Source organism: Pseudonaja textilis, chromosome 5 (genome assembly GCF_049901715.1).
Source record: "Pseudonaja textilis isolate UNSWEBS1 chromosome 5, rPseTex1.2, whole genome shotgun sequence".
Lineage (NCBI taxonomy): Eukaryota > Metazoa > Chordata > Lepidosauria > Squamata > Elapidae > Pseudonaja > Pseudonaja textilis.
The window spans coordinates 48495546-48522879 of NC_141994.1; the positions used below are offsets into that span (position 1 = coordinate 48495546).

The 27334-nt window shown below is 37.1% G+C and overlaps 2 protein-coding genes across 2 annotated transcripts; one reads left to right on the top strand and one right to left on the bottom strand.

Moving 5' to 3' along the window:
* Positions 1 to 1707: 1707 nt before the first annotated feature.
* On the bottom strand, positions 1708 to 14521 carry EIF3L (eukaryotic translation initiation factor 3 subunit L). The gene is made up of 13 exons (XM_026696042.2): positions 14332 to 14521; positions 13997 to 14045; positions 12432 to 12642; positions 11940 to 12019; positions 10934 to 10995; positions 10721 to 10790; positions 9958 to 10031; positions 9077 to 9248; positions 8693 to 8847; positions 7020 to 7190; positions 5401 to 5898; positions 4754 to 4834; positions 1708 to 1925 (listed from the first exon to the last, which is right to left on the bottom strand). Exons 1-13 carry the CDS (start codon positions 14359 to 14361, stop codon positions 1887 to 1889), a joined length of 1692 nt encoding a protein of 563 aa, XP_026551827.1. The 5' UTR covers positions 14362 to 14521; the 3' UTR covers positions 1708 to 1886.
* A 1721-nt stretch (positions 14522 to 16242) lies between these two features.
* Positions 16243 to 26640, top strand: ANKRD54 (ankyrin repeat domain 54). The gene is made up of 8 exons (XM_026696027.2): positions 16243 to 16583; positions 18622 to 18669; positions 19879 to 19977; positions 21573 to 21644; positions 22337 to 22384; positions 22474 to 22598; positions 24170 to 24277; positions 24760 to 26640. Exons 1-8 carry the CDS (start codon positions 16352 to 16354, stop codon positions 24832 to 24834), a joined length of 807 nt encoding a protein of 268 aa, XP_026551812.1. The 5' UTR covers positions 16243 to 16351; the 3' UTR covers positions 24835 to 26640.
* The last annotated feature ends 694 nt before the right edge of the window (positions 26641 to 27334 follow it).

Here is a 27334-nt window from a genome sequence, read left to right on the forward strand (position 1 = left end):
AATAGAATGAATAGAATGCAACAGAACAGAATATAATAGTTTTGTTTGCCAAGTGTGATTAGACACACAAGGAATTTATCTCCAGTGCTGGAAGTTAGGAAATACTCAACTCCTATAATTGTCACATTGTCTGCTGCTAAAATCTGTTAATACTATGTTTTTCTGTTGATAGAATCTCTAGCAAGAATGACTCTACCTTTCCAACTCATTGTTACAGAAAGGAGGGAGTATTCTTATAGGCACCACATGGATGCTACCAGAAGCCTATAATGTACATTTTAGATCCTGTATGAACAACTGACATTTTTTTTTATAACTACTCATTATAACAGTTGCAAAAATTCTGAAAAATGTAAAATTTTCAAATTTGTGTGTTGTTAATAGGTCTCCAGCTGACTAATTAGCACCTGCAACAAGGACTTTTACGAAATGCTTTAGCTTTTCCTCTTCTCCAATTAGCTTTAGCAAAAGTGAACATGAAAAATTTATTGTTTTTCTATTATTGTTTTTCATGTTTTCTAGTAAAAATATAGAAACTAAAATATATAAACAGAACTATTGAGGATGAGAACAAAGCACTATGAAGAGACAGTAAAACACACAGACTCTCAAATTGTAAAGTGTGCTTGTTTTGTTACTTTGTATTGAACTTGTAATAGGAAAGGAGCTTCCAGATTTTCAGTTTTACTTGAACTCAGCACTTCCTCATATGCCTTTTCTAAGAAACAAACATTTCCCAAGAGGTGTTAACTAGCTCACACTGAGTGTACAATTGAAAAAAATGGCAGCCCTAATTTCATGCGCTTACCCTCACTAAGAAAGTTGGAAGGAGTCTGGCATGAACAAATTGCTGGTATTTTTTAGCAATGTTGTTTTATTACTGTCAGAAGCGTTCCGTAACATGAACTGTACTTTGTTACACACTGAAATCCCCTAACATTTGATCCAATCTGTAAGTAAAGATATATATTCTTTGGGCAGCCCAACCCTAACATGTTTTCTAAAATTACCAAGTTCAAGAGAATGATTTCCAATTTACATGGGACTGTAGTCATAATTTCTTTTGTTTCGTATAAAAAGACTGCAGGTTTATTTGCAGTATTTTTCAATATCATTTTTAAAAGGGAGAGAAATTTAATCATAAATGATAAGAAAGGTGCTATATGATGTCAACTTCACTATCTACTGGGTGTAGACTGCACAATTAAAACACAACAGGATACATGAATATTGCCAAAAGTCATCCCTGGGCATATCCACGAGGTCACCAAGAGCTGAGCCTGATTCAGAGACTTCACTTTTCCTGTCCTAGTGCCTTAAATTAAAAGAAAAAAAATCATAAAAGATCTGGAAGATACTCTGAGGCATTCAACCTTAGAGGGATTAAATCTACAGTCTCACGGAAATCATTTGGACATGTAACACGATCTCTTTTCCTTTCTTTTAACAATGCAGGGCATTGTGGTTTTACATTCTAAAGCTATAGGAGAAAGGGCCGCTTCACATTTTTGCGAAATCAGCATTAATACAGGTCACGTTTCAAAATAGAGGTGAAGACCTGTGATTGAGTCCTGGCAAACACATTGCCAGCTATTCAAAAACACTTCCTATAGAATGAAAGTAGGCAGGTCCTAAAACTAAGATATCAAAAGAAGCCAAAGATTAGCTATTTCTCCCTCAAATGGACAAATGAACAAACTCCAGAGACACGAAGAAATTACATTTATTTAATTAGACCTTTTAGGGTTTTTTTTGCATGAGCACAGTCATCTGCTATCCAAGTAAAAAACTGCAGAGATTACAGAAAATTCCACAATTCTTAGCTCATTTTTCTTCCAGGCTTGCCTTCTTCAAATCGGGCAAATAGCTGATGCAACAAAAGAGTTTCAAGGTCTCTGGCCCATCTTCTTCAGGGTACGATTCAACTGAAAGAGACAGACATCTAATTACAAGTTAATTGGGGGAAGGGGGAGATAAGTCCTCACATAGTTAAGCACTTCAGTATCATTGCCCCAATTATATACTCTCCAAACAAGTGTCTGAATCCTACCAAGAATGCTGAATGCAGCTGAATGAGTAAATCAAATCTAGCCCATATGCAGACTATACTAAAGTGGACAGATTTGAGGTCCAACCATATATTTGAGGTCCACCAACATATTTGTAAAAAGCGATGGGCACCTGCAAGTTACATGAACTACAAATAAATTTTAGCAGCATTTTATCCAAATACACACTGGCAAAATTGTTTAGAAATCATCATTTCTGGAAAATGACTATTCAACTGATAAAAATAAACTTAGAAAAAGAATTTTGGGGTTATTGAAATTGGGAGATTCATAGCAAAGATCTGGTTGTAAAGAATTCATACTCATTGATCCACTGGTTATCTCAATTCTTTTTACTTTTGGGATTGCTTTCAGAAACCTCATTACATAGTATTATTTAATCTCCTGCACTATTTTCCAAATTTTTATACAATTGTTGGAAGAAACATCCTTCTGGGTTCAGTTCCAAGTGGGGAAAAAGACACTAGAATCATGGAAACTTGGAAAGGAAGTTTACTGATGAACAGAATCACATGCCTTGGAGCTCTGGACAAAGAAAGGGGAAGAGATGCTGAGAGTCCCTGGGTTTTATACCCCCTCTGTCTTTGAACTTCCTGGAACACAGGAAGAGTATCCCGATTGGCTGTTGTCAGAGGCCATAACTAGCTTTTTAGGTTGTCTGTGTGCTAAGTTTGGTTGAAACTTGGGTGATAAAATGAAGAGCTATTAAATGGCTCTGCCTGAAGGAGGTAGATCTTTGTTATGTAGAATAGACTGGCCCTTGCTTTAATGGCCGATTAACAAAAGGGGAGGGGCTGTTTCTGCCTCTCTGAGTTTCTAGTTCTCTTTTAGGGAAAATATTCTGCCATTTTAATATATCCTAAAATATTTCATTTTTCAAGGAGAGGGGTGATTTTTAACTTCCAACACTATATTATGCATTTCTAGATACTTCCTTATACTTCCTTATTCCTTATTCTCTCCTTCAGGAATCATGTAATTCCCACAGATATTAATGTGACCAACTACTGGTAATTATGTATTCTGAAGGTGAGTCAATACACTACACTTTATCTCCTATTTGGTGGGATGCAGGAAATTGTACTATACATGAAATGTGCAGAAAAAACTAAGAGGTGATAGAGATGTATATGGAGAAAGATTATTCCATATAAATTAAAATCAGCTGCTTCCTTTCTCTTTAGATCAGGGGTGTCAAACTCTGGGCCCATGGGCCAGATGCGTCATGTGCTGGCCATGCCCACGCCCACTTTAGTGAAGAGGAAAAAAAGTTCCGATATGTCACGTGATGCCACCATGACGACATGAGTTTGACACCTGTTTTAGATGTTTATTTGGTTTATTCTTACTCCTTTCTGCTCCTTACACAATGATGACAGGGAACAGCATTAATAATAGGGCATGCATCTATACATATGTAAGATTTGTGTGATCAAGAAAACTAACAGAAAGGACATATTACAGAAATTATTATAATAAACAATATGGAAAATAGACCACAAATATTTACCATAGCTCAATTATACACAATCTATTCAAATAATTCAGCCATTTCTGTTTAAACCATTTGTTGTATCCTTTACTTGACAGACACTAACCCTAACCCTTATGATCTTCATTAGACAACCCAAAATTAGCATCTTCAAAATTAATTTGCCTGGCGTTATTTGTAACATAAGCTGCTTAGATCTTGGCAAGCCTCTGCAAAAAAGCTGCAGTTTGGAGAATATCTTTCACCGACTCTGACCTTTCATTCTTATGAGGGCAAACTCTTTGTGCAGTAGGGATCCCTTGACCCCTACTTTTCAACATAACTATAATCATGCTCACTCAAGACAATATCTTTATCTACAACGGTGAGGATTAAGACATCTGAAAAGCATAGTTATAATTGAGGCCATTTTAACCATGCACCTTCTTATGAAGCTGGCTAGCATCTTGGTTTTATTTTAAAAATGATGATAAAGTGCATCACGCAACTCTGAATAAATCTTGTATTAACATACAATTTGTTGATTACAAATAATCAGGAACTCAGTTCTGGTGGGATGGCAAAGAGGGGTTTTAGCTCTCCGTTCTTGCTCTTCTATCCAGAATAAAAACAAAGCAGGCAATTTAGGGAGGGGGGAGCCTTTCACCCTTCCAGAAGAGACTTGCCAACTGCCAGCAGTCTGACAATTTTTGAGGGCTTAATCACAAGGCAGCTTTACATGATGCTCATCTGATAGCTTCCCTCCATTTTCCCACCATGATGCCATGTTAAATGACCTCAACAGAGTGTGCCAAGCCATTTCAGTTTTTCAAAGCAACATAGGAACTAGGTATAACCACACGCACACACATCTTTACTCCTTTGGATAGATTTCTGGGTAATGCAGTGACCTCTTCAGGATACTAAAACGGCCACATTTTGCTCTCTAGGCAGCAGGTTGCAAGGGATCTTTTTGACAACTCCCTTTTCTCACAGAAAGAGGGCAGCAATGCCAGCAATTGCTTCATTTTGGGGTTACAAACAAATATTTTTTGGAATAACTGATGCTCTTTTAATATTTGACCACCTTTGTATGGGAAAGAAGCCCAGACTGAAGCAAGAAAGACGTTTAAGTTTCATGGCCACCAGGTTTTGGAAACTATGCCATTTATTTGTTAATAGATTTCTCCTGTGCATTCAGCCATTAACTTACCTCTTCAAATTTATGAATCTGACGGATGAAGAAATCCCCATAGCGTCGAGCGACTTTTGTATCTGCAATATGGATCATGTCCTGCCAAAAGGCAAATAGAAGTTAGCAACATATCCAGATTCTGCTAGGAGGCATCTGCTGGGTATTATGTCTGCTCTAGGCTGGGATTATAGGGTTTTATTTTTATATTGCCTTGTATCATGCTAAACATTATATGCTTGTCCAGATAAGAACTTGCTGTCATGAAAATGAAAACAGACTTGTCATGTTACCTGCTATTCTCTTAGTCTGGATTTAGTCTGATTGGAGGTTCCCATCTGAAGCTAATGCCCCTCAGAGAGGTGGCCTAGTGATCTGGTCTCACAAGGAAAGGGCTTCAGAGAAGGACTGGGCCCCCATCTCTACTACTATATGGCCCCTGCGAAACAGTCAAGGCAAGAGAATGGTGGGAATATCTAGTTTTTACATTAGTTTCCAACACAGATTCATCTCAAATGTATAAAGGAACTCAAACCCAAGAGAGGATGCTAAATGAGTTTGATGATGATACATTCCAGCCATCCCGTTGACTGGAGTTCAGTACATCTAAATAATATCAAGTTCAGGTACTATGTACTATTGTCAGAAGGGTTGGAGGAAAGTCAAACCTTGTCAATGTAAAAGTCCACCTCAGAAGCTGACTGGAACTCTCCATCCAAGGCAGAGATGCCACTTGTCCAGACCAGGTTTTTCATTTTGTGCTTGAAGACCAGCAATTGGATGCAGAATTCCTGTTCTGTGAGATCCAAGAAGCCAGCCAGTTTAGTCACAGGCATAGTAGTGTAGAGTTTTAGGAAACTGCGGATGGTGGACAGCTGAGCTTGCTGCTGGACTTCATCAGCAAAGACTTTCAACTGCTGCAGGTATGGTTCTTTATGATAATTGGGATGCACATTGTCGTAGTTGGGTACCACAGGCGAGACAAATTTGGGACAAGCATAGCTGAACAGCTCCTCATATACCTGGGGGTCTCCCTTCTGCATTCGTAGCATCTTATCCCCATACTTCTCTCTAAGCTGCAGGTGAATGCTTTCATCAATGCGCATTGGATACATGGCAAGAGCAATGGCCAGAAGAGCATGCATCTGCTCATTTTGTTTGTTAATCTGAAAAATAAACAATTTCCATGAGAAACATTAAAGATAAATTACTCTTTGCATCTAAGAAGATACATGTGTAGCGGTTACTAGCCAAGTAACACATCATTAAGTCTCACTTTTGCCATAAATTCATGGGTAGCTTTCCAAAGTAAAAACTAGACAAGCAAACATAGTGACACACTAATGGAAAGTAAAAGCTGCCCTGATCCATTAAGCTCCCTGAACATACAGTTCTAGTTCTGCATTTCTTTGATTAATAGACCAAGTCCCTTGGATAATGGGGTCTTGTTCATTAATATAAAGGGACTTTAAAAAAGCACTTTGAAACTTGCTGTCATGAAAATGAAACAGACTTGTCATGTTACCTGCATATTGTATGCTGCCTATTCTCCCCCTGCACCCCCCCACTTTATTTGAACACTTCAAAAATAAAATCCCAAAGAGTTCTCAGCTCTTTGAACATTAACTTTGAAGACCAACCCAATAAGGAAAGCTACCTATGAGAATTCTCCACAGAAGTGATTACCATATTTAAGAAAATACCAGCAAAAATAGGAGGAACTGAGATACCATCATAGGCATATGCTGGTGGGAATGTCACCAGACAGGATATACATTAACAAAGAGTACAAAGCTTTGCACAATTCACAATAAGGAGCCAGTCCCATAGAAAATTTTGAAAACGCTATCACTATATAGGAAGAAATGGGAAGGGGAGAGGGCATCAGCAGAACAACAGCAGACTAGGGAAATAGACAAGTTAAATCAAATTATCAAAAGTGTCTAAAAGTGAAGACTGAAGTTTGATATACCTAGGGCAAATGAAAAAGATCAAAGGATAAATAGTCTCCTGAAAGATTTAATCAGTTAAATACTGGATGCATCTAGTGGGAACTATTGATGCCAGGAAGGACAATAAGGATCAGCTAAACCAGAAAGCATTTGCAATTTTTTAAACAAACTGACTTGAACTAAAAGCTGAAAGATGAATACAACATACTTCTTCATATCAGTGAAACAGATTCTGATAGAATTGTGCTGAAAGATCACTAACATTATTAGCAAATAGGAAAGAATTTTCAAGGACAACTCTTAGAAAGGAGGGTAGAAACCTTACAACATTTTACCATTTCATATTTGTAAGTTGTTCTCTGGAACATGCTCTTGGTCCTCTGAATATACAGCAGAATATTAGCAAAGACACGGATTGCATCTTGGTAACGTCGCATCATGAAGTATGCAAAACCAACATAGTAATAGGTGGTAACCTGGCATTCTGGTACTCGTGAGTACATACTCTGAGAAGGGAAAAAGGAAATATTGTTCAGTAGACAAGACAGGAGAATGTTACCAGCCTCTACAAAGAGTGAATAGCGTCATTCCCAAAGCTATAACATAAGGACTTGACTCCACATGCCTTCAGTCTATAAATAAAGATCATGTGGGTAAATGCAAGGTAATTTCAGCAACTTTAAGATGTGCGGACTTCAATTCCCCAAATAACCCTAGCCAGCCTGTTTACAATTTACAACTGCAATTAAGCCCCAAATTTCTGTTGCTAAGTAAGACCGTTGTTAAGTGAATTTTGCCCCATTTTACTACCTTTTTGCCACAGTTGTTAAGTGATGCATGGCAATTGTTAACCTAGTAATGCAGTTAAGTGAATCTGGCTTCCCCCTTGAGTTTGCTTGTCAGGTATAAAAGATGAACACATGAACTCAGAACACTGCAACCATCATAAATATGAATCAGTTGCCAAGTGTATGAATTTTGCTCATCTGACAATGGGAATGCTGCAATGGTTGTAAGTTTGAAAAACAATCATAAGTCACTTTTTTCAGTGCTGTTGTAACTTCAAATGGTCACTAAATGGACTGATGTAAGTGGAGGACTACCTGTACTGCCCTAGTGTCTCTGAAGTACTGCAGCACAGTACCTCCTTATTCAGTCTTAATGTAGCATTTTCAGAGAGATAGGCCTGTTAAGTTCCTTGCAGCAAACAAAATGAAGAGATATAGAGTACCTTAAACTTGAGCAATAAGACATTGTTATTTTAAACCAATCTATGATTTTAAAAGCAAACGTATTCAGCATTTTTAACCCAAACTTGTTTACAGGTATTTTGAAACAATTATCATCAGCTAGCTGGCAAAAAAAAAAGGACAAAGATACAATTTTTTCTCTGATTAAAAAGGTACGATGTAACAACTTCACCACTGTAGAGATCTTTTATTACAACCTTCCCCAACTCTGTACTTTCCAGATAAGTGATTTGATTCTTGACAGGAGAGGTCTAAAGGGTACAAGTAGCTGTCAAGAGAAATCATGGCAATCCTGTGTGAAATCACAGGGGCTGTTTATTTTCAGCTCAAACACAGCCAAAATTAGATGGGGCTATATATCTACACAGATATACGTTACTGATTTTCTTCACATTAGCTTGTTTTTAGTATACAACCTATATGATTTATTTGGAAATCAGGGGAACAGTAGATTTGGGGGAAAGTAGGTAGTGTATGAGGGGAGAAGCACAGCTAACAATCATCAGAGAAAAGAAGTAATTTTGGAATCTCACTGTACGGTTCTGAGACATTCACCAGGCTGATGTCTATTGTTTAGATAAAAATTTTGCAGAACATTTAGCATCCTACCAAACAAAGTTTATATATTTATATAAATATAGCTGTCTAGAGCCATATTCAGGAGATGGATGGTGATATAAATCTATGCAAATAAATAAATGTTCCAGAAGAGAACTGTTCTTTTAAAAAAGTGCAATTTTTAAACCAAAGGTTATTACCTTCTTGTTAAGCTCAATATTTTCCAGAACCTTAATGGCTTGATAATAATCACCCAGCAATGAATGAAGGCGCAGCAGACCCACAAGGCTAAAATAGCCCAACATCTTATATAAAGAATGACGACCGTATTCTCCAGCGACGCTCTCGGGGTCCCCTAAGGGGAAAAAAGAATTTGAAACTATATATGTGGACTCTAAATGCAACAGTGAATGGAAATGCAAATTTCAATCTGACAGCTTGATTCCTGATCAGAATGAAATAGCTGAAGATTCACAATTAGAATTAAAATGGCTAGACCTTCCTCATGAATAAACTACTGGATAATTATTATTGATAATTGACAATGGCAAAGCCCACTCATTTTAAAATATTTATTTCCTTACCTCCGCTGGTATAGACTTCCAGTTGCCTGTTGATGTTGGATTTGTCCACTATGGAATATAACACATTAAGAACACTGTGGACATTCCAGATCTTAGGATTTAACCTCAAGAAATCAATTTCTTCCTCAGATTTCTTGGCAGTCTTGCAGCGATACTGACTGTAGGACTGAAACTTTACAAGGAGATAGAGAATGCAAGAGAAAATGAGGGTGGCATTATTTTCCTCCTTGGATTTTTTTTTTTACATAACCAGAATAAAAATGAAATGACTGAATAAATTGGAATTACCCAAAAGCAAAAGTGGGAAAGAAAGAGCAATTTATCGATGAGTACAAATGTTATGTTGTATTATAACAAAACCAAACTATATACTATTTTACAAATGAAAATAGTAGTTTCCTCAGTGCTAACCAGAAACCAGATTGCAGCCATAACAATTTGTAGGAGGAAAGACACATAGTGTGAGAACACTGAATAAAATTACAACTCACCACAAAAATATTATTCCAAGTCACTAACGATAGATATGTTCCTATCCAAAATATACAGTATATAGTATACGTAAAACTGAGCTGGTATTAAGCAGAGTTTAAATTCTGCCCAGCACACAAAGTCCCATACAAATTGCAATCTTACATATCAATATAGAAATAAACCCCTCTTTCCATGCATATATATAACTGGATATCTATAGTGTTCCAAGACCCAAACAGAAAGATATATGCATTCCAACCATAAAATATCTGGAAGTTTTAGTGCTTTGAAAAGTGTTTTGCAAATTACTTGCATGTTTAGCATTTGATTCTAGTGATCTTTGTAGATTTTCATCATTATTAAAAAGGCATGTGGAATTGACATAAGAGAACTATCCATTTTTATACCTGATATATAAATTCATCTATAATATCCCAGAGCCATTGATTGGGTAGTTCTAGAGGAGCTGGACCATCTGCATCTAGAAAGGAACATTCATATAGAATATATGGAATGAATAATACAAAGCAAAGAGTCTATATGTTTTTATTCTCCCCGCATCTTACCGATAAAAAGATAAAGAGGAAAGCCTGGATTGCTGACTGAACAGTTCCAAAGACAAGTTAGAACCTAACTTTATAGTATTATTCTGCATTGTGCCAAAAGCCACTTCATAATATAATTTATTTACCAATTTTGGGAGGAAATCTATACATTGCTGCATTTTCCAATAGACAGTTACTTTTAATTCAAATTAGATCCCACCATTAGTTAATAAATACTGAATATTTACTAATTTAACTAGAGCTTGCACTGTTGCTTGTTTTAATTTTACATACTTGCATTGTTTTCTGGGCATTCTAAATAAACATTGTATCATAGCAAATCATGTCCTTAACAGAACAAAATGTAAAAAGGAGAGGAAAGACCAAACAGAGATTACAAAATCAGAATGAAGACGCGGATTTTTCTTTAAAAAAAATAAAGATATACAGTATTAACAAAAGGGGTCAGAGAGTTTCAGAAGGCTTCCAAAAAAAACCCCACCCACACTTGGGAACAGAGTTATATATTAGGATAGTAACTGACTAAATATTACTCTAAATATAGAAGATATATTCTTATTACCCCTTGTACAATACATAGAAATATATAATTTTAGAGACTCACTAAGAATATAGTTGAAGAGATTGCAGTAATTGTAATAAGATTCAAATCTTTGTTCCAGGGTTGGGCCACCCTGCAATAAATGAAGAAAAAGTAAATAGTTGCCTAGATTTCTGAAATGAATGAATACATGATCTCAGAGTTCTACGTAAACAGAGCAATTGAACAAAAAGTAAAGGCACTTTTCATTGAGGACAATCTAAATCTGATACTCACACTGACTTTAGCATAGATGTGTCTATAATACAACTCCTTGTACAAAATCAGGAACACAGCATCTACAATTAAAGAAAAGCTATAAATCATTGTATCTGAAGTATTTGCCTTTGATTTTTTCATTCAATTGGTCAAGTATTTGATGCAAGTGAAAATAATAAAATATATCACAAATCCAAAAATTTCCTGTAACAAATAAAAGTCAAAAAAATTGCAGAAAAAGCGTATCAACATGATTCTTTGGCAAATGAAATTTCATACACTATCTGAAAGTTAACGAATATGATATGCTACGGTAGAATATGCCACAAATACATTTTTGTCTGAATACAGTCTCTCTTGCTAATGAGCAACTGAGATATCTCAGAATTGGTGATCGTACACTGTCATTAAGATCTATTAACTGCAACTATAATAAAAACAGGCTATTCTTATTTTGATAAAAACTAATTGTGTTGTATATTTAAAAAATACAGTATTGTACTATGCTATATAATCTTCAAGCATGGAGTGATATTGTTAAAACATTATTCAAGAATACTGAGTGATGCAAATAGGAAATATAATTAAGATTGGAAATTTCTTCTGGCACTAAAGACCCTCTAATTTTTTGAAACTATAATATCAACAGCTTAATACAATAGGGTAGAATGCAAAAGTTCAAGGACAATATTTTTTTATACCACCTCTTAAATTTATCACGAGTTTTATGATTTCAGTACAAAAAACAAGCCAGGTATAGCTACCATAAAAAAGAATAAAATCTTCTGCTGAATCTATTTTTAGGCTTATTATATAAATGTTGGAAATATGGATCAGATCGCATGTGACATATCCTGTTACATTAAAGAAATCATTTGGAATTAAGAAAGTTCAATGCAATGCAATTCTTAATCTGTCTTCTTCGATATGTACTAATTCCCTTCCTTTCCCACCCTCCCCCTCAAAATTACTCTTCCAATATGGGACCAAAGTCAGAATAACATTTTCTATTAAAAATTCTTACCATTTCCAACCTGTGGTGCAATAGCCTCTGCTTCTGGCCACGGTGTGTTTTTAAAGAACCTTTCTGTTAGTTTGGTCCAACTGCAATACACATAATTATTTAGAAAATAATGGCATGACTGACTATAATAAACCCATATAACAAACTACCACAATTTACACGCCCCATCTCACTTTTTGCCAACTCTACATATGTAAAGATTTCTATGAAAAATGTGGTGAGAAAGATGCTAAAAAACAAGATTTTTCAACGGCATGTGCTAATGTGGGCAGATAGCCTATGTCACTGAAAAATCTTGTTCTTTAGCATTTTTCTTACCATTTTTCTCATACCTTATAATCTTTGATTATGTCCCATTATATATTCACAATTATATAGCTATGTATCACTTACATTAATATTTTATGTCTTTAAACGTAATTGAACCACAATAAGAACTAGCCATACTGATAATTTTTGCCCTGCCCTTTTCTGAAGCAAATGAAACCATACCTGTTTTCATAGATGTCTTGGATCTCATATACCTTCTGATCAATGACATCACTAGATATGCGACTGGCCTGAAGCTCATACACTTTCTGGTCAATCAGATCTGAAACAGTCTTATGAAAGTACTGTATAAAATTTTTAATCACTTCTGGAATCACCTGATAGGTTTGCTGTTCATATTGTCGCTCATAGGCTAAATCCTGTTTTGGATCTCCTATAAAATACAAGTTATAACAACTACATCAAAACATAGTATCAGGAAGATATAGAGTAGCAACAGTTTGAATCTTATGTTTAAATGCATGCATCTGTTTTAGAATCCTCATTTTTAATAAAGTTCTTCAAATATGAACCTGGGCAGATGCCAGGAAGGAGGAATGAGAAGAGAAATGATAACATACTGATGATAATGCCGGCCATGCAAATACCATTACTTTCATACTTGCAAAAATATATTATGAAAATATATAATAGCAGCATTTGCATGATGATGTCTGTCTGGATGTCTGAGGCTTACAGCCCATCATAGGCCACTCAACACTGGCAACATTAGGGTTACTGTGGAGGCCAACAAACATGAATATTACTAAACAAGACAACAGAGGTTGGAAGAAAAAAAGCAAATAGAACAAAAGGCCCTCAAAAATGTTTTTGGCCAACAGGTTTGGGGATCCCATGAATTTGGGACTCTATTAAATGTGATGGTTGACTAGATGCATTCTTTGTATGCTTTGCTGTCATTCAGTCTTATTTCCTGGTTTTTTTAAACCTTGCTTTTATATTGTCTTTATTCTAACTTAACTTGGGCTTTTTAATAGTATTTAGGTATTTTGTTCTGTTATGGATGCTATCCAAAGTCATAATGTGAACTTAAGCCATAGTATTATTGGTATCTAAGTCATTAATTCAGAAACATTTTTTTCTTAATTAAAAATCACTTTCAACTGGCAGCTTCAGAATACATATATGTTTTTTTTTTCATTATATTCTTAAACTATCCAAAGAAGTAATTTATTTTGGGAGAGATAACTGCTCTATAATTACCCAAATGAGTTCCATAACTGAGTGGACATTTCAATTTGGATCTTCCCAATTCAGTCCTGATAACTTTAAAAATATTTATTAAATTAAATCCCATTATTCTTAAGCAAGCCAATCTGAATAAAACACCTACAATAGATTACAAGAATGGAAAGTATAAGAATGGAAATGCCTAGTAGCTATTTTTTGTAGCCATATTTTTTAATATTTAGTTTCTACTCATTTTTTTTCACATTTTAGCCTATATCTGCAGATTAAAAGTAATTGGCAAAGAAACAAACAAGGAAGAATTAAAGTTGCTAAACCAAATATAGGTCAAAGTACTTTCTTTCCATAAGAGACAAATATCAAAAGTTTAATACATAGTTATCCATTTTTTGGTAGAAATTGAATAAAGAAATGTGCTGGGCTCAAAGCACTTCTGAACGATACTGCTACTGTGTCTGTAGCACAACACACATCTCTTTGCCTCCAGTAACATAAACTCGAAGTAGCAGGACCATCAACACGAAAGTATACTGACTCACCTGTGTGTAAATCATAGTCCCCTGTATAAGCATATGGGTCGTAAGAGCCCTGCGAAAAGAGAGCGTGGAAAGGGAAGGCTTGAAACTGGTACAGATAACACGGTGGAACATGCTTAATCGTTGCTCCACCACCACCACCTCATATGTTTTGGAAAACAAGACCCTTCTTCTCGGCTTTGCTTTTAGTGACAACTCAGCAACCCCTCTTCCTTCCACTACACTGAGGCACCCGCCCATCCCTTTTATCCGAAAAGGCCAAGTAAAAACCACCCTTAAAGGTCCCAATTCCCACACGCCAATCAAGATCGCAGTGAACAGATACGCAAAGTTTGTACCTCATCGTAATCGTCCACCGGATACGACATGGCGGGCTTAAGAGCACGAAAAAACGAGAACGCACACCGCCGAACAGCCGACCGGTCTGAGAAAGGTGCAGCAAAGAAGGTCTTCCGGTCACCGAATTTGTGGAATTTCCCTCGTAAACCGGAAGCCGCCTGTATAAATAGTCCGTTTGGCGGACGACTTAAAATACTGCAGGAATGAGAGGGAGCGTTGTTAAACTGCTGCTAATACGACTAAGTAAACGCACTACATTTAGTGTGCGTTATAACGTGACGGCAACCACGCTTAGAAAAAGTAGTGCATTTGATACACTACTGTGAATTGTGTTATGAAAGAAATGCGGGTTATAAACCTATTGAGAATAACTGATCTCTTGTTAGATCAAATCAAAGGACCCCTAAAGCGTTATCTGATCTTCAACATTGACCATCTAGTTGCAAAATCGCAAGCAGGGTGAAAATGTCACAAATTTCCATTGGTTTTGTGACCAGAATTGATGGGATTTGACAAATGTCTAGAGCAACATTAATAACCACTACACAAGAATATTGCCTCCTAACCTGAAGTCAGTTTTGTTTTCATAAAACATTCATTAGATAATAGCAAATTTCTCACAATTGCAACTCTAATTCATAATTACTAAGGAATGGTAAAAATATATATAAGAAAGTATAAAAGTTTAGTCACAGCTGAGACATTTCTGTACCAGTATTTTTATAAAAGTATATTCTTTGCCCCCCAAGAGAAGCAAAATAATTACAGAATACTTGTTTCCTAAGAATGTTCCTGTACAATTTCAATAAGGAAAAAAAATCCTACATCAACAGAGGAAAAAATTTAACAAATGACACCAAAAGTTAAACCTATTGAGTTTCTGTCCTGTGGGGTTTACCTGTCAATGCTTAATACTACATTTATAACAACCAATTGTCCTTGAATGTAAACCTTTTATTTTAGTTAGAACAAGATGTAGACATTACAATCTAATGCCTGGAAATAATATCTTCTCTCAACACTGAGGTTTAAAATTTGGTAAATAGGTGTGCATAATTTATATCTGTAGCAGTGTGCTTTGCTATTGTTTCATTTTGGGGGTCAAGTAATTACAGTATCTTCCCCTCTGAAATGCTTTCTTTTCTATTTTTGCTGCCTTGTTGAATAACATTATTATATTTCTCAGAGTTGCACAAGTACTATATTATCCTGGGTATAAATGAGGCTTCTAATGAAATGTTGGTATGCATTTTGCACTTCTGCTCAGGATGGTACAGTAGTTAAAGCCTCCCCGTTTGCAGATTGTGGTTTCACTTCCTTCCCTTGAAGGAGTAGCACCATCTTTTTCTGCTACTTGGGATGTCCACCTACCCTTCTCCCTTTCACATTCAAACACCTCTTAATATGTAAGGTGTGCTGTTTTGTCTATGTAATGATCCACATTCGAAAGTGCATTTTATTCTAATACATAATGCAGCTCTGGTGGCCTAGAGGTGGAGCTCTCACCTCACAATCAGGAGGCTGTGAGTTCGATCCTAGGTAGAATATTTGGAATAGACTCTCCTGCTGGAGCAGGGGGTTGGACTAGATGACCTCCAAGGTCCCTTCCATTCAATCTGATAATGCTTATACCCTCCCCAAAGGATGTGCTGAATTGCACATCATCTTCGGCCAGTAATCAGCACCGACTGTGAGCAGAAGGCCCTCCATCTTTCCAAGCTTGCGCACAAAAGCATCCGTTCCGCATTCTACTTGGCCGTAGACCGAATTCTCACCTTTAAGGACAAGGTGAGGGAAACATTTGGGGGCGGGGGAAGTACACTCCCTTGCCCGTCATTCTTAACCCGTCGCTTACGGTGTCCGACCGCTGCTATTGGCTGCTGCTTGCTTGTTCCCTTCCTTTCATTTCTATGGTTACGCGAATTTCCCCGCCTCCCGTCCGCGAGCTTGGGCTTTCTGGGCCCACGCTTGAAGCGAACGCTTGGAGAGGCGGTGGGGAGGTTAGGGGTAGCCGCAGGGATGGAAGGCAGTAGCCCCGGCGAAGCCAGCCCGGCCGATGCCGCCAACTTGTTTTCCCTGGCGGGTCTTGGCGTCGCCTTGCAGACCATCCCGGAGACCCCGGACCCGGCTGCTTTGGGTTACTTGCAGCTGCCGTGGCAGAGGGAGCACCGCGTGTGCAAGATCATCAGCCGCCGCCGCAGAGACGCCCGGCTACACCACAAGGTGGGCCCGCTGGGCAAGGAGATTCACGGTGAGGTGCTGGCTGCGGGGCTAGGCGGGAAGGGGAAGGCGTTCTGTTTTTTACCGGGTGACCGAAAGGCCGCCCGTCCTCTCCTTACTGATCAAGGAGAGTTCAACCTGGAAATAAGAAATTTTCTGACTCTGTGAGCAATCAACCAATGGAACAGAAGTTGCCTTCAGAAGTTGTGAGAGCTTCATCATTGGAAGCTTTCAAAAAGAGACTGAACAACCATTTCTGTCAGAAATGGCGTAGGGTCTCCTGCTTGGGAATGGGGGTTGGACTAGATGACCAACAACGTCCCTTCCAACTCTGTTAATCTGTAATCTACTGGATTGTCTAGGCACTTGGAAGGGGAAATTGGGGAGCTTTAGTCTGGGGCTTTGTCAGGAATTTAGAGCTCTTCCAGGTGAAGGCAGCAGGAGTTTGCTGTCAAATACAGCTAGTCCTGGATTTACAACAGTTTGTTTAGTGATTTATGATCCTTTTTCACACTTACATCCCCATAGTCACATGATCAAAATTCAGATGATTGGCAAGTGGTTCATATTTATGACAGTTTCAGAATCCTGGGGTCATGTGATCAGCTTTTGCAATCTTCTGACAAACTTAAGTCCATGGGGAAAGTAGATTCACCTAACAACCGTGTTATTAACTTAACTGCAGTGATTCATTTAACAACTGTGTCAAGAAAGGTCATAAAATGAGGCAAAGCTCATTTCAGTGTCCCACTTAACATAAATTTTGGGCTCAATCATGGTTGTAAGTTGAGGACTACCTGTAAATACGGATGAGGACTAAACATTCAAGCAAACACACTTAGGTGTGGACACATAATTGTTCCCTTGATAATGCAAGGCAGCCTTCCCCAACCTGATCTGAACGCCCAAGCTGGCGTTTGTAATAATTGCCCAACAACCTGCCCTATTGCCAGGGTAAAGGACAGGACTTTTCATAATAGCTCCTGTGTTTTGGAACTGACTGCTCTTGCCAGGATGCTTGGCTTATTTTAACAAGCCAAACTTCTTACAAGAATAAATTGTACTATTATGGATGGTATGATTTGTTTTAATGAGGTCTTATTAATCATTGTTTTTCTATTGTGTGTCACCCAGAACATGTTTGATTGGATTGCCTACAAATATTATAGATAAATAAATGGTACTGGGGTGTATAAAAGAAAAAAATGAAATACAAGCATGGCTCAATGGTGTACATTTGAAATAATTTTGCCCATCAGACCTGAAGTCACCAGAATTCCTAATTTTGTATTAAAAGAATGAATGTAGTTTAAATTGAGAATAAAATGAGGTAGCTTGTGTTATAAGTGAAGGATTAAAAGATTTGTGATGAGTAAATGAGAGCAAAGCAATCCAGTTATTAACTGCAACTTACTGCCAGGAAAATTTATACTGTATTGAAGCCTGAGAAGTTTTGTTTTGTTCTGCTTTATGTATTATGGATAAATAGCTGCAGAAATGTAGACAAAGTTTGCTCACTTCTCAGAGTAAAATTTTGAAGAGAAGCAAATTGTGAAAACTTTGTAGACTCGTGTTCCTCTCTTTCCAGATACAAAAGGATCATTAATTCTTGAAAGATCTTTTCAGTCAAAATTATATCAAAGTCCTCAAATTACGAGAAAAGAAAAATCAAAATTATTGGGCTCTGCCCATCCAGGAACATTGTTGAAAGGCCTCCTGTGCCCTACTTGTAAAAGATTATAAATTCTTTCTGCCAAGGCAAAGAAAAGATCTGTTTGTTGTTTGCACATCTAAAATGAATTTTAAGAGGTAAAAGATACCTACAAAAAGTCATGCTATCCGAATAATTATGAGTCCACTAGCTAGAGGTAACATCACAGTTCCTTAGATATAAAACACTGCATTGCTGCCTTCCCCCAGTAAAAGATCACTCTTGAGGAGAAGGTGTGGATTGTGCATAGTGAGAGAGTCACAAAACCTTTGTTTAACCAAACCTGATGTGGTTGTGGTTGTTTTGTTTTTTGTAACATTAAATTGAGAAGGAAATAATTCACTCTCTTTTTCCACAGCTTTAAAAAGATTGAGAGAAGCTGCTAATTCAAATGATTTGGAAACAGGTAATATTGCATCTGTCAAAATTTGATCTTTAGCCCCATGTATTTTCCCCTACATAGGTTCTGTTAGAGAAATATGGGTCTTATAAAATGACAGGCTGTAAACAGGAACGGATTATTTGAGATGAGAATGTTCAATACACTGTATTAGATTCCTAAGAATTTCATTGATACGTAAGCTTTTACATATATATGTGTGTGTGTGTGTGTGTGTATGTATGTATGTATATATATATGTGTGTGTGTGTGTGTGTGTGTGTATCTCTATCTATCTATCTATCTATCTATCTATCTATATCAGTAGCTTGGAGGAACCTCAGGTAGGCTTGAAAATGGGTCTGTTAACAAAATGTTAGTTTTATGCACACACACTTCTTCTACCCAGGTATTCTTTCATCTCCTAGTTTCGATTAAGTCTTTCCTAACCAGTTCTATCTTATTGTAAGACGCATATAATCATTTCAAATAAATTTGTTTATGGAAATGTTGGCTGGAAGAAATGCAGAGGGCTAGATTTCAGTGCTTTGCTAACCCTCCATCTTCACTCTCCTCACTTGTCTGCATATTTAATTTCTTGGCACACAGTTCCTGATTGCCAATCAGGATTACAAGATGAGTACATTTACTAGAAGGTTACATTTGCAGGAATATGAAATTTTTCTATATCTCTGATTAACCTATATTAAATATCCTTCTATCTCTAAACTTTAGCTGAAATCAGAAGAAGTTTAGACTTAAATTTGTCTGAAGAGTGTAGTGAGATATTGGAATATTTGGTATTTTGTCATTTTTTTTAATTGAATAAGGAAGTAAATTTTAAATAAAAATATAGTTCTGGGAGAGACAATGTCCTAACTACCTGATGGATTAAAATTTGCATTTAATGTTTTCATTAAAAGAAATATATATTCACATTGATTGAAACAATTACTATGTACAGTTTCTTTTTGTGGGTGCTTTAATTCTTTCTGGTTCACTTTGAGCTTGAAAGGAAGTAATTTACTGATACTGAATTGCTTGAAAAGATCTGAATGAATTTGTGCATGTATCTTATTTGTTTCTTCTAAAATGAACTTTAAGTATTAAGTATTGTTTCTTGAAAGTTTTGCAACAATTTATTACATTTTAAGCTAGGATACTGATGGTGACTTTTAGCCAATTAAATCTTCAGGTTATTAATGCTTCCTTTTCTTTCTTATTTGGTGGCATCAGTAATGCAACTTCTAGAAGATGGGGCAGACCCCTGCGCTGCTGATGACAAAGGTCGAACAGCCTTGCACTTTGCTTCTTGTAATGGAAATGATCGCATTGGTAAGCCAATTTAAAGAATGGGGGACTTTCACTTTGGATGCCACTTCACAGAGAGATAACGCTGATTATTTTCAAAAGCATTATTATTTGTAGATTTCAGTCAGGTAGTCCATGGTTCCTAGCAGGTAGAAGGAAACTGGGCAAAAGTCATGGACATAGATCAGTGTTTCTCAATCTTAGGAAAGTTAAGATGTTATAGATTTCAATTCCCAGAATTCCCAGGCCAACTATGCTGGATGAACAATTCTGGCAGATGAAATCCATGTATCTTAAATTGGCTAAGGTTGAAAAACCACCGATATAGATTATTACAAGATAGAATGAAGTTAGAAGTGAAAATACCATTATGAAGTATACTTCCTAAAACAGTGTTTCTCAACCTGGTCAAGTTTCAGATGGATGGACTTTAACTCCCAGAATTTCCCAGCCAGCAAAGCAGCGTTTAAGGTGGGTGGGTGGCTGGGGAATTTGGGGAATTGAAGTCAACCCATCTTAAACTTGCCCAGGTTGAGAAACACTGTTCTAAAAATCAGTATTACAGAGATTGCCTGGTGTCCAGAATAATTCCAGGAGGTTTTGTGGTTTTATAAACAAACTTTGGGTGTGTTCCTTGAAAAGTTTGGCTAAAAATATAAGAATAGGGGCAAAAAAACCCTGAGAACATAGGTAACACCTGCAAATTAGGAGTGACACCAGCATCCTTAATTAAAACTTTTCTGTCCCTTCTAGGTTGAATGAGGCTTGGATATTGGATAGAGGACAGATTCAATTAAGCTAATATCAGCTCACTGTAGTCATTTTTGGTTACCAAGAGTTGAGCAATGTGTAAGTTGGCTTCTTGCTTCAAAGATGAGCAGTTTGAGATTGTGAGGGTCCATAACTCAACTTTACATTCTTTCCTTCAAGTGCCCCTGAAGGCTGATAAATAAATATGTGATATTATTCAATAACATGTACTTAAAGTTTATTGGCATATTCTTGGAGTTGGAGTGATTAAGAAGGAGCTGAGGGAGGTAATATTCTCACTGGCAAATTACATTTGGGGGGAGGGATCTGCAGTGATGCTTGTGTTGTGAAATGGCAGGTACTACTAGGCAAGTAAAGCCTTGATCCATTTTATGGGTATACATTGCATGCAATGCAGGTTAAAAGAGATTTGAGCTTTAATCCCCTGATCATGCCCATCATCTTGAAGCCAGTGACGCTCATTATGGACATCCCATTATTTTTGAACAGCCCCCAAATGTGGCAGATTGGCTCACATTGTGCTGTGGCAGTTTATATTGCAGGCAATTTTGGATAGTGTGAACTTGAGATGATGGGGCCCAGAGGTCCATTCAGTAGTGCTTCATATGCAGGCTTGACTGTTTCAAGGGACATAAAAGCATCATTTTATTATAGAGACCTCTTCCATTAAAGTCCTTAGGGAAAGAGGTTGATTTTGGTGAGATGCAGCTAGGACTGGATGCTATCCATCTCCAAAAGTTGCTAGAAAAGAATGAGTTCTTTAAGACTATATGACCACGGGCTAATATTGGGGATATTTCTTAATGGTTTTCAAAGTGAACTTGAGAGGCTCTTTGTTTGTGTTTTAGTGCAGTTGCTTTTAGACCATGGTGCTGATCCAAACCAGCGAGATGGATTAGGGAACACTCCCTTGCATTTGGGTAAGCATCATTTATCTGAAATGCCATCTTTTTTTTTCCTGAGAAAATTTGCTGAAACTGGATTTGCTTCAAGTTCAGGCAGCAATAGCCTGGGACATATGGGAAAAATTTCTTTAGAGTAAACCAGGAAATTGCCCATTCAAATATCACCTCAGCAGAGAGTGAACATATGCACACTTTTGCCTTTGGAACTGAACTCACATCTGCCATACAAGAAGCATAATATTTACTTTTCAGGACTAGCTTAATGTTTACTGTGATAATTTCTATAAAGTATGTTTTAGCATTTTTTTTATTGCGTGTAAGCAGTTGCATATCTCGTGTTTTTAAAAAATGGATTTTAATAGTCTTACATTATAGAGCCAGTACATCTGCGCCAAAGAACTTGTGATACTCTGTTTAGTTTTTGTAGGTTCTATAATATTCTTAACTTTTACTGGAATATTTCTTCTAGCACAGATAGGATTTGGTGAGACTGCATTGACTTGTTTCATGCCCTGACATGAAGCTGAGATCAGATTTCTCAGCTTGCATTCTTTGTTAGTATACTATATAGATTTGCAAAGGGAGCTTTTTGGAAACACAGTCTTTACTGTATAAATAAAGTGGTGATTCTGATCAGATATAATATATCCCTGCTGCTTTACTGCAAAGCACTCCTTAGTTCTATGTTTTGTATTTCCCCTCCACAGCTGCCTGCACGAACCATGTTCCTGTCATCACCATGCTGCTCCGCGGAGGTAACCTTTCTTTTAGGCAACGCTAAAGCTGCCCTTTCTTCTAGTGCTCTTTCAACCTGTTTTTCTTACTCTGCATTTGCATATTTCAGGAGCTCGAGTGGATGCCTTGGATCGAGCTGGAAGGACCCCTCTGCACTTGGCCAGGTCAAAGTTAAACATCCTGCAGGATGGCCTCTCACAGAGCTTGGAGGTTGTGCGCCTTGAAGTAAAGCAGGTACAGGAAGGTTATCCTGGATTTGAGGGGCTGCCAGGTGTTATATATTTAACAGTTGTCTCTGCACTCCACAGAAGACATTTGGGACTGAGGAATGTATGTGGACATGAGAGTTTGGTGTCAGTGGATTCTGAGAGAAAGGCAAAGGTGTGTAAACCTGATTCACACGCTAGACTAGGAAAGGAAAAACACCTTTGGCTTAGAGGACTGAAATTCTAAGGCGTAATTGGCCAATCAGATTAGTTGGATATGGTAGAAGTCTTGATGAGTCGAAAAATGAATGTGATCTTTGAAAAGTTTTAGATCAGGGAATAATTACTAAGTATATTTGGAGATCCTCTTGGAAGTACAATTTGCACTTCCCTGGCAACTGTGAAAAAGGAAAATAGAGAAAGTATAGAGGGTAGCAGATAGAAAAGTAAGGCTTGTTCCTCCCTCTCCTGTTTTATCTGTGACTTGTTGCTGACAAATGGCCTTCTATAGCCAGGGTAGGATATTTTCTTCCACAGGCTTCAAAACGTTTTGGCCTCTGAAGGTCCCAAGATATATTGCTAGTAAGATCATGAAGTAATCATACTGAAGAGAGCCAATCTACTCTCAAAAATGTATAATACAAACATGCAGAGTTTTTTAAAGTACATATTGCACTTACCTTTTATTTTATTTACTTTCTAGCTCTTTATAGCTATAGTATCTTTAGAATCTGCATTTTGCCAGAATGATATTTCATTTCTATTGTAATCCTTCTATCTACTGCTGTCCAAAATCTATGGCAATGTATTTAAAATGTTACATTCTGATCTACGTGCACTAAGTGCATTTGTTTAACTGTCACTGCAAAGTTTGGGCCATCTGTTGATGTGGATCCAAAATGTTATGATTTGGAAATGTTTACCATAGCAGTGTAGCTTTCTTGCTACTGTTGTCAGCATCCATACCTATAAAATAGAGATGAATTCTGATCTAACAATGGATTTTTACATATAGCACGCATGCTTTACCTGCAAAAAAAGGGTGGAGCTTTGATTGCATAGTTGTGGTCAACGTGTATTACTTTTTTGCCCATCCCATGTCACCTCTTCAATGTGCCTAATAAAACTGTTGATTAATATAATTTTTAACCCCCTACCTGTTGAAGGCTGATGGATTGCCTTGCATTCATCATTGGTTATTTTTTGATGGCGATAGGACTGGTAGGTCAACATTTGTTTTAATGGTTTTTGTTGCTTGACTTAGTATTGCTTATTGTATTTCAACTTTATTAGCTGCTAAGAGTCACATATGTGAGATGGAAGGCATTGTAAACTGAATAAATAATAATACTGTCACTTTTAAAAAATGAAGTGCCTTGAGTCCCAATAAAAAAAATAGTTTTATTCATTTACAGTTATTATTTATGTTTAATTCTTACTTTTTTCTCCTAGGTAGTTAATGTACAGTTGTCAGTCACCTTCCACTTTACTAAAAGCTTATAGTAACTCTATAGATTTGCTTCAGAATTGGGTTTTTAATTAAAAATTTGGGCTTTTTTCATTGTTTGCTGCAAACCACATATTTCCATGCTGTTTTAGATTATCCAGATGTTGAGGGAATATCTTGACCGTCTTGGACGTCATGAACAGAGGGAACAATTGGATGACCTTTGCACCAGGCTACAGATGACTAGCACAAAAGAACAGGTGAGGGCTAAATAAAATTTTGTACTAGCTGAACAGTTCTACAACATGAGAAACTGGGAAATCCAAAAACTATGTTCAATGTCACTGTGAAATATTTTAGTTTTGGCAAAATACATATATCACTTGAATTTAGGATAAATACATTGAGAATAATTGGTATTGTAGGAGAGTGTCTGATTTTAAGGATATTTAAATTGTATTTTGTGGCTATATTGTTTCATCCCTGGTGAAGATGACATTTTAACCCATTTTTCATTTTTTGGAGTGAGTTACAAGTCTGTTAAAGAACTTCATGGGAATTAATGATCCAATTATGGTCCATTTGTTATTGCCATTATAGGATGGTTTGCTGCTGCCGGATTTCAGCAGAATTGGGTTGAGGGACTTCAGCTGCTTCAAAAAGGGGTTGGGCGACAAGCTGCCCATCTTTGTAGGGTTCTTCTTCAGCTCCTATATAATCATCTCATGTGCTTCCCTGGCAGGTCGATGAAGTTACTGATCTCTTAGCCAGTTTCACCTCACTCAGCTTGCAGAAGCAGAAGATAGACCAGGGGTAACCGGCTTTTCTGTTGTCCTCTCACACCAAAGGAGAAGCCCTGGAAGAAAAGATAGCTGGAGCACCATTGCAGGACTGGAGCATTGTTGTTGCCAGCATCCAACTTACTTTTCCTGCTGCTTCTATGTTGAACAGTTTGAAACCATGAAACATCAGGGACTGCCTTCAATATCCTTTCTTTGGGCCAAGGATTTTTGCTGTGCTGCCTTCAAAGGCATTCTTATTATTCTTTGTTTAAGAATCAGGAATTACCTTTCAGCTAATGAATTCTGGTGGAGCTGCCCTTCTTTAAGGACACTGTCTTCAGGAAGTATTATTGAAGTCCTGCAAGTAGCATCTTCAGTCTGCTCTGATATATTTGGAGAAATGGCAGCTATTAGCAATTGCTCTGCTTTTAATACCCAGTATTTATGCACACAATTATTGAGCCTTTGTAGAAGGTGACAAACTTAATTGACAATAAATAAAAAAATAGGATGGGGATATTTTAAATGGAGCAAAGTTTGAAGGGCTAGAAGTGCTGCCTATGTTCATTGTTGGAGGAGGGGAGAGATTTTATTGATATCACACACGTGTACATACATGCACACTTCAGATTTATTCACAAGGGCCATTTCCTTTATGCTGATTCTATTTCTTGAATTTTGAATCCCCAAAAGGCTGGTATAAGTAAGTCTATGCTCTGCCCAAGTTTCTCTTGCTGATATTAATTGAATTAAAGGAGCAGAGCAAGAGTAGCTCAAGTCTTTGGTTGTCTCTTAGCCTGCTAGTACAAAAAGACATTTGCAGGAGTTGGGTGATTCCTTTAGGGTGCTGCAATGACTTGTTAGATCATCAGCTGAATATTCTTATTGTGCCCTTTTATTACTTTTCCAGAAGGGGGAGAAAAGGAGGAAAATAATGTGAAGTACAATGGGTGACATGCTAGTTTACTTTCATATGCTGTTTTTCTTCCTACAAAGGGCATAAAATTGGTTTACAGCTCATGCCAGATTCAGGGACTGTAGCAAATCATCTGCTTTAAATAAAAAAAATGTCTCACTGTGATAGTATGTAGATTATACTCAAATCAAAATATGGTTAGTTATATTGCATTAGGCACAGGCCTTATCTAGGATAACGTAGATGAGCAGAGAAAAGTGTTTAGAGAGAGAATGTAGATGAGCAGAGAGAAGTGTTTTCCCCTGGGGCCTGTGAGTTCCTTGAACATGTAAGACATTTTTAATGATGCCATTTTAATTGGCTCTGGCTGAGCAAGTTTTGGAAATTCTGCTTCTTTTATGGGAAAGTACTTGCTTTTTCATTTTGATGTTCCAAATGAAAAGAAAAACCCTTATTCTGAAGTTCACACAATTTTCTGCAACCATAAATTTGTTGAATAAGACCTGGTTCAGAGGAAAAAACCCTCAAAGCTGTTGTTATGTCCTAACTGGGTGTTTTGACTCTAACCAGTCAACAGTAATTAAAAAGGAAAAAAGTTGTAGCCATCCCAGCATCATCAAAATTCCAAGGTTGTTTTAGTTCCTTGAGATTTGTATCTTCTTATGACTTTATTTTTGGTAAATATGCAATGTTTGTGGCAGAAGAGTTACGGGATGCCTAACTTTAAAAGAGACACCGTTCTTGGATCTACTGAATGCAGCAGCTTGATCAAGGAATCTTGAATTCTTTCCTCAAGAGGATGCTGTAGTTCTGAATTGGCTCAGACTTTGCTAGAACTGTCACTGTGAATACAATGAATTTTATTCTATTATACAAGGAAGGTGGGAAGCAATTTTATCTTTTCAATAAAACTGGTTTGCTGTCAGAATGAGTTTGGGATGTTTATTCTTTCCTGCCTTTAGGTTGTTTCCCCTCCTTTTTTTATTTCAACCTGATGCCATTTCCTTACTGAAACTAACCGCAGTGAAATGAATTGTGATAGTGTCCAGTTAAAGTGAGCTCAGAGGCTGTAATCTTGATGTAATTTCCCACTTTTAGCGTGTGACTGAAAACACATTAAGTTCTCCCTGACTCCTAATTCACTGGGAACTGAGAACATGTAAACAGTGTTTGGAAAAGGGAGGAGTTGATGGGGACAGAGAAAGTCTCCAATGAGAACTGCTTGTTACTTTATTTGATCAGGTTGTAAATAGGATAGGGAAACATATAAAAAGCTGTTCTGATAATTCGGAGGAAACTATAAGAATTATATAAGATCTCCAAAAACATATGGAGGAGAGGGAGGAATGATCAAGTACACTTCTTAACAACACAACATAAACTATGTGATATGAGTACTTGCCTTCAACAGTGGGATGCACATACAAAAGTGGGACTTATGAGATATGTATGTTTTGTTATTTTCATAGTATGGCTATGAATATTTCTTAAACTTAATCAAACTTGCTGGAATACCTTACAGGGGTATGTGTAAGTAAAAGAAGCAATAATACTATGTTTATACATTATATCAGGGCTGTCAAACTCAATTTCATTGAGGGCCACATCAGGATCAGGTT

Coding starts and splice junctions, on each gene's coding strand:
- EIF3L (XM_026696042.2), bottom strand. CDS start 14,361: ATGTCGTATCCGGTGGACGATTACGATGAG. Junction 14,046..14,331: donor CGGTGGACGATTACGATGAG/GTACAAACTTTG, acceptor CTCTTTTCGCAG/GGCTCTTACGACCCATATGC. Junction 8,848..9,076: donor GGAAGTCTATACCAGCGGAG/GTAAGGAAATAA, acceptor TTTTCCCCTTAG/GGGACCCCGAGAGCGTCGCT.
- ANKRD54 (XM_026696027.2), top strand. CDS start 16,352: ATGGAAGGCAGTAGCCCCGGCGAAGCCAGCCCGGCCGATGCCGCCAAC. Junction 22,385..22,473: donor CACCATGCTGCTCCGCGGAG/GTAACCTTTCTT, acceptor TGCATATTTCAG/GAGCTCGAGTGGATGCCTTG. Junction 22,599..24,169: donor TGCGCCTTGAAGTAAAGCAG/GTACAGGAAGGT, acceptor ATGCTGTTTTAG/ATTATCCAGATGTTGAGGGA.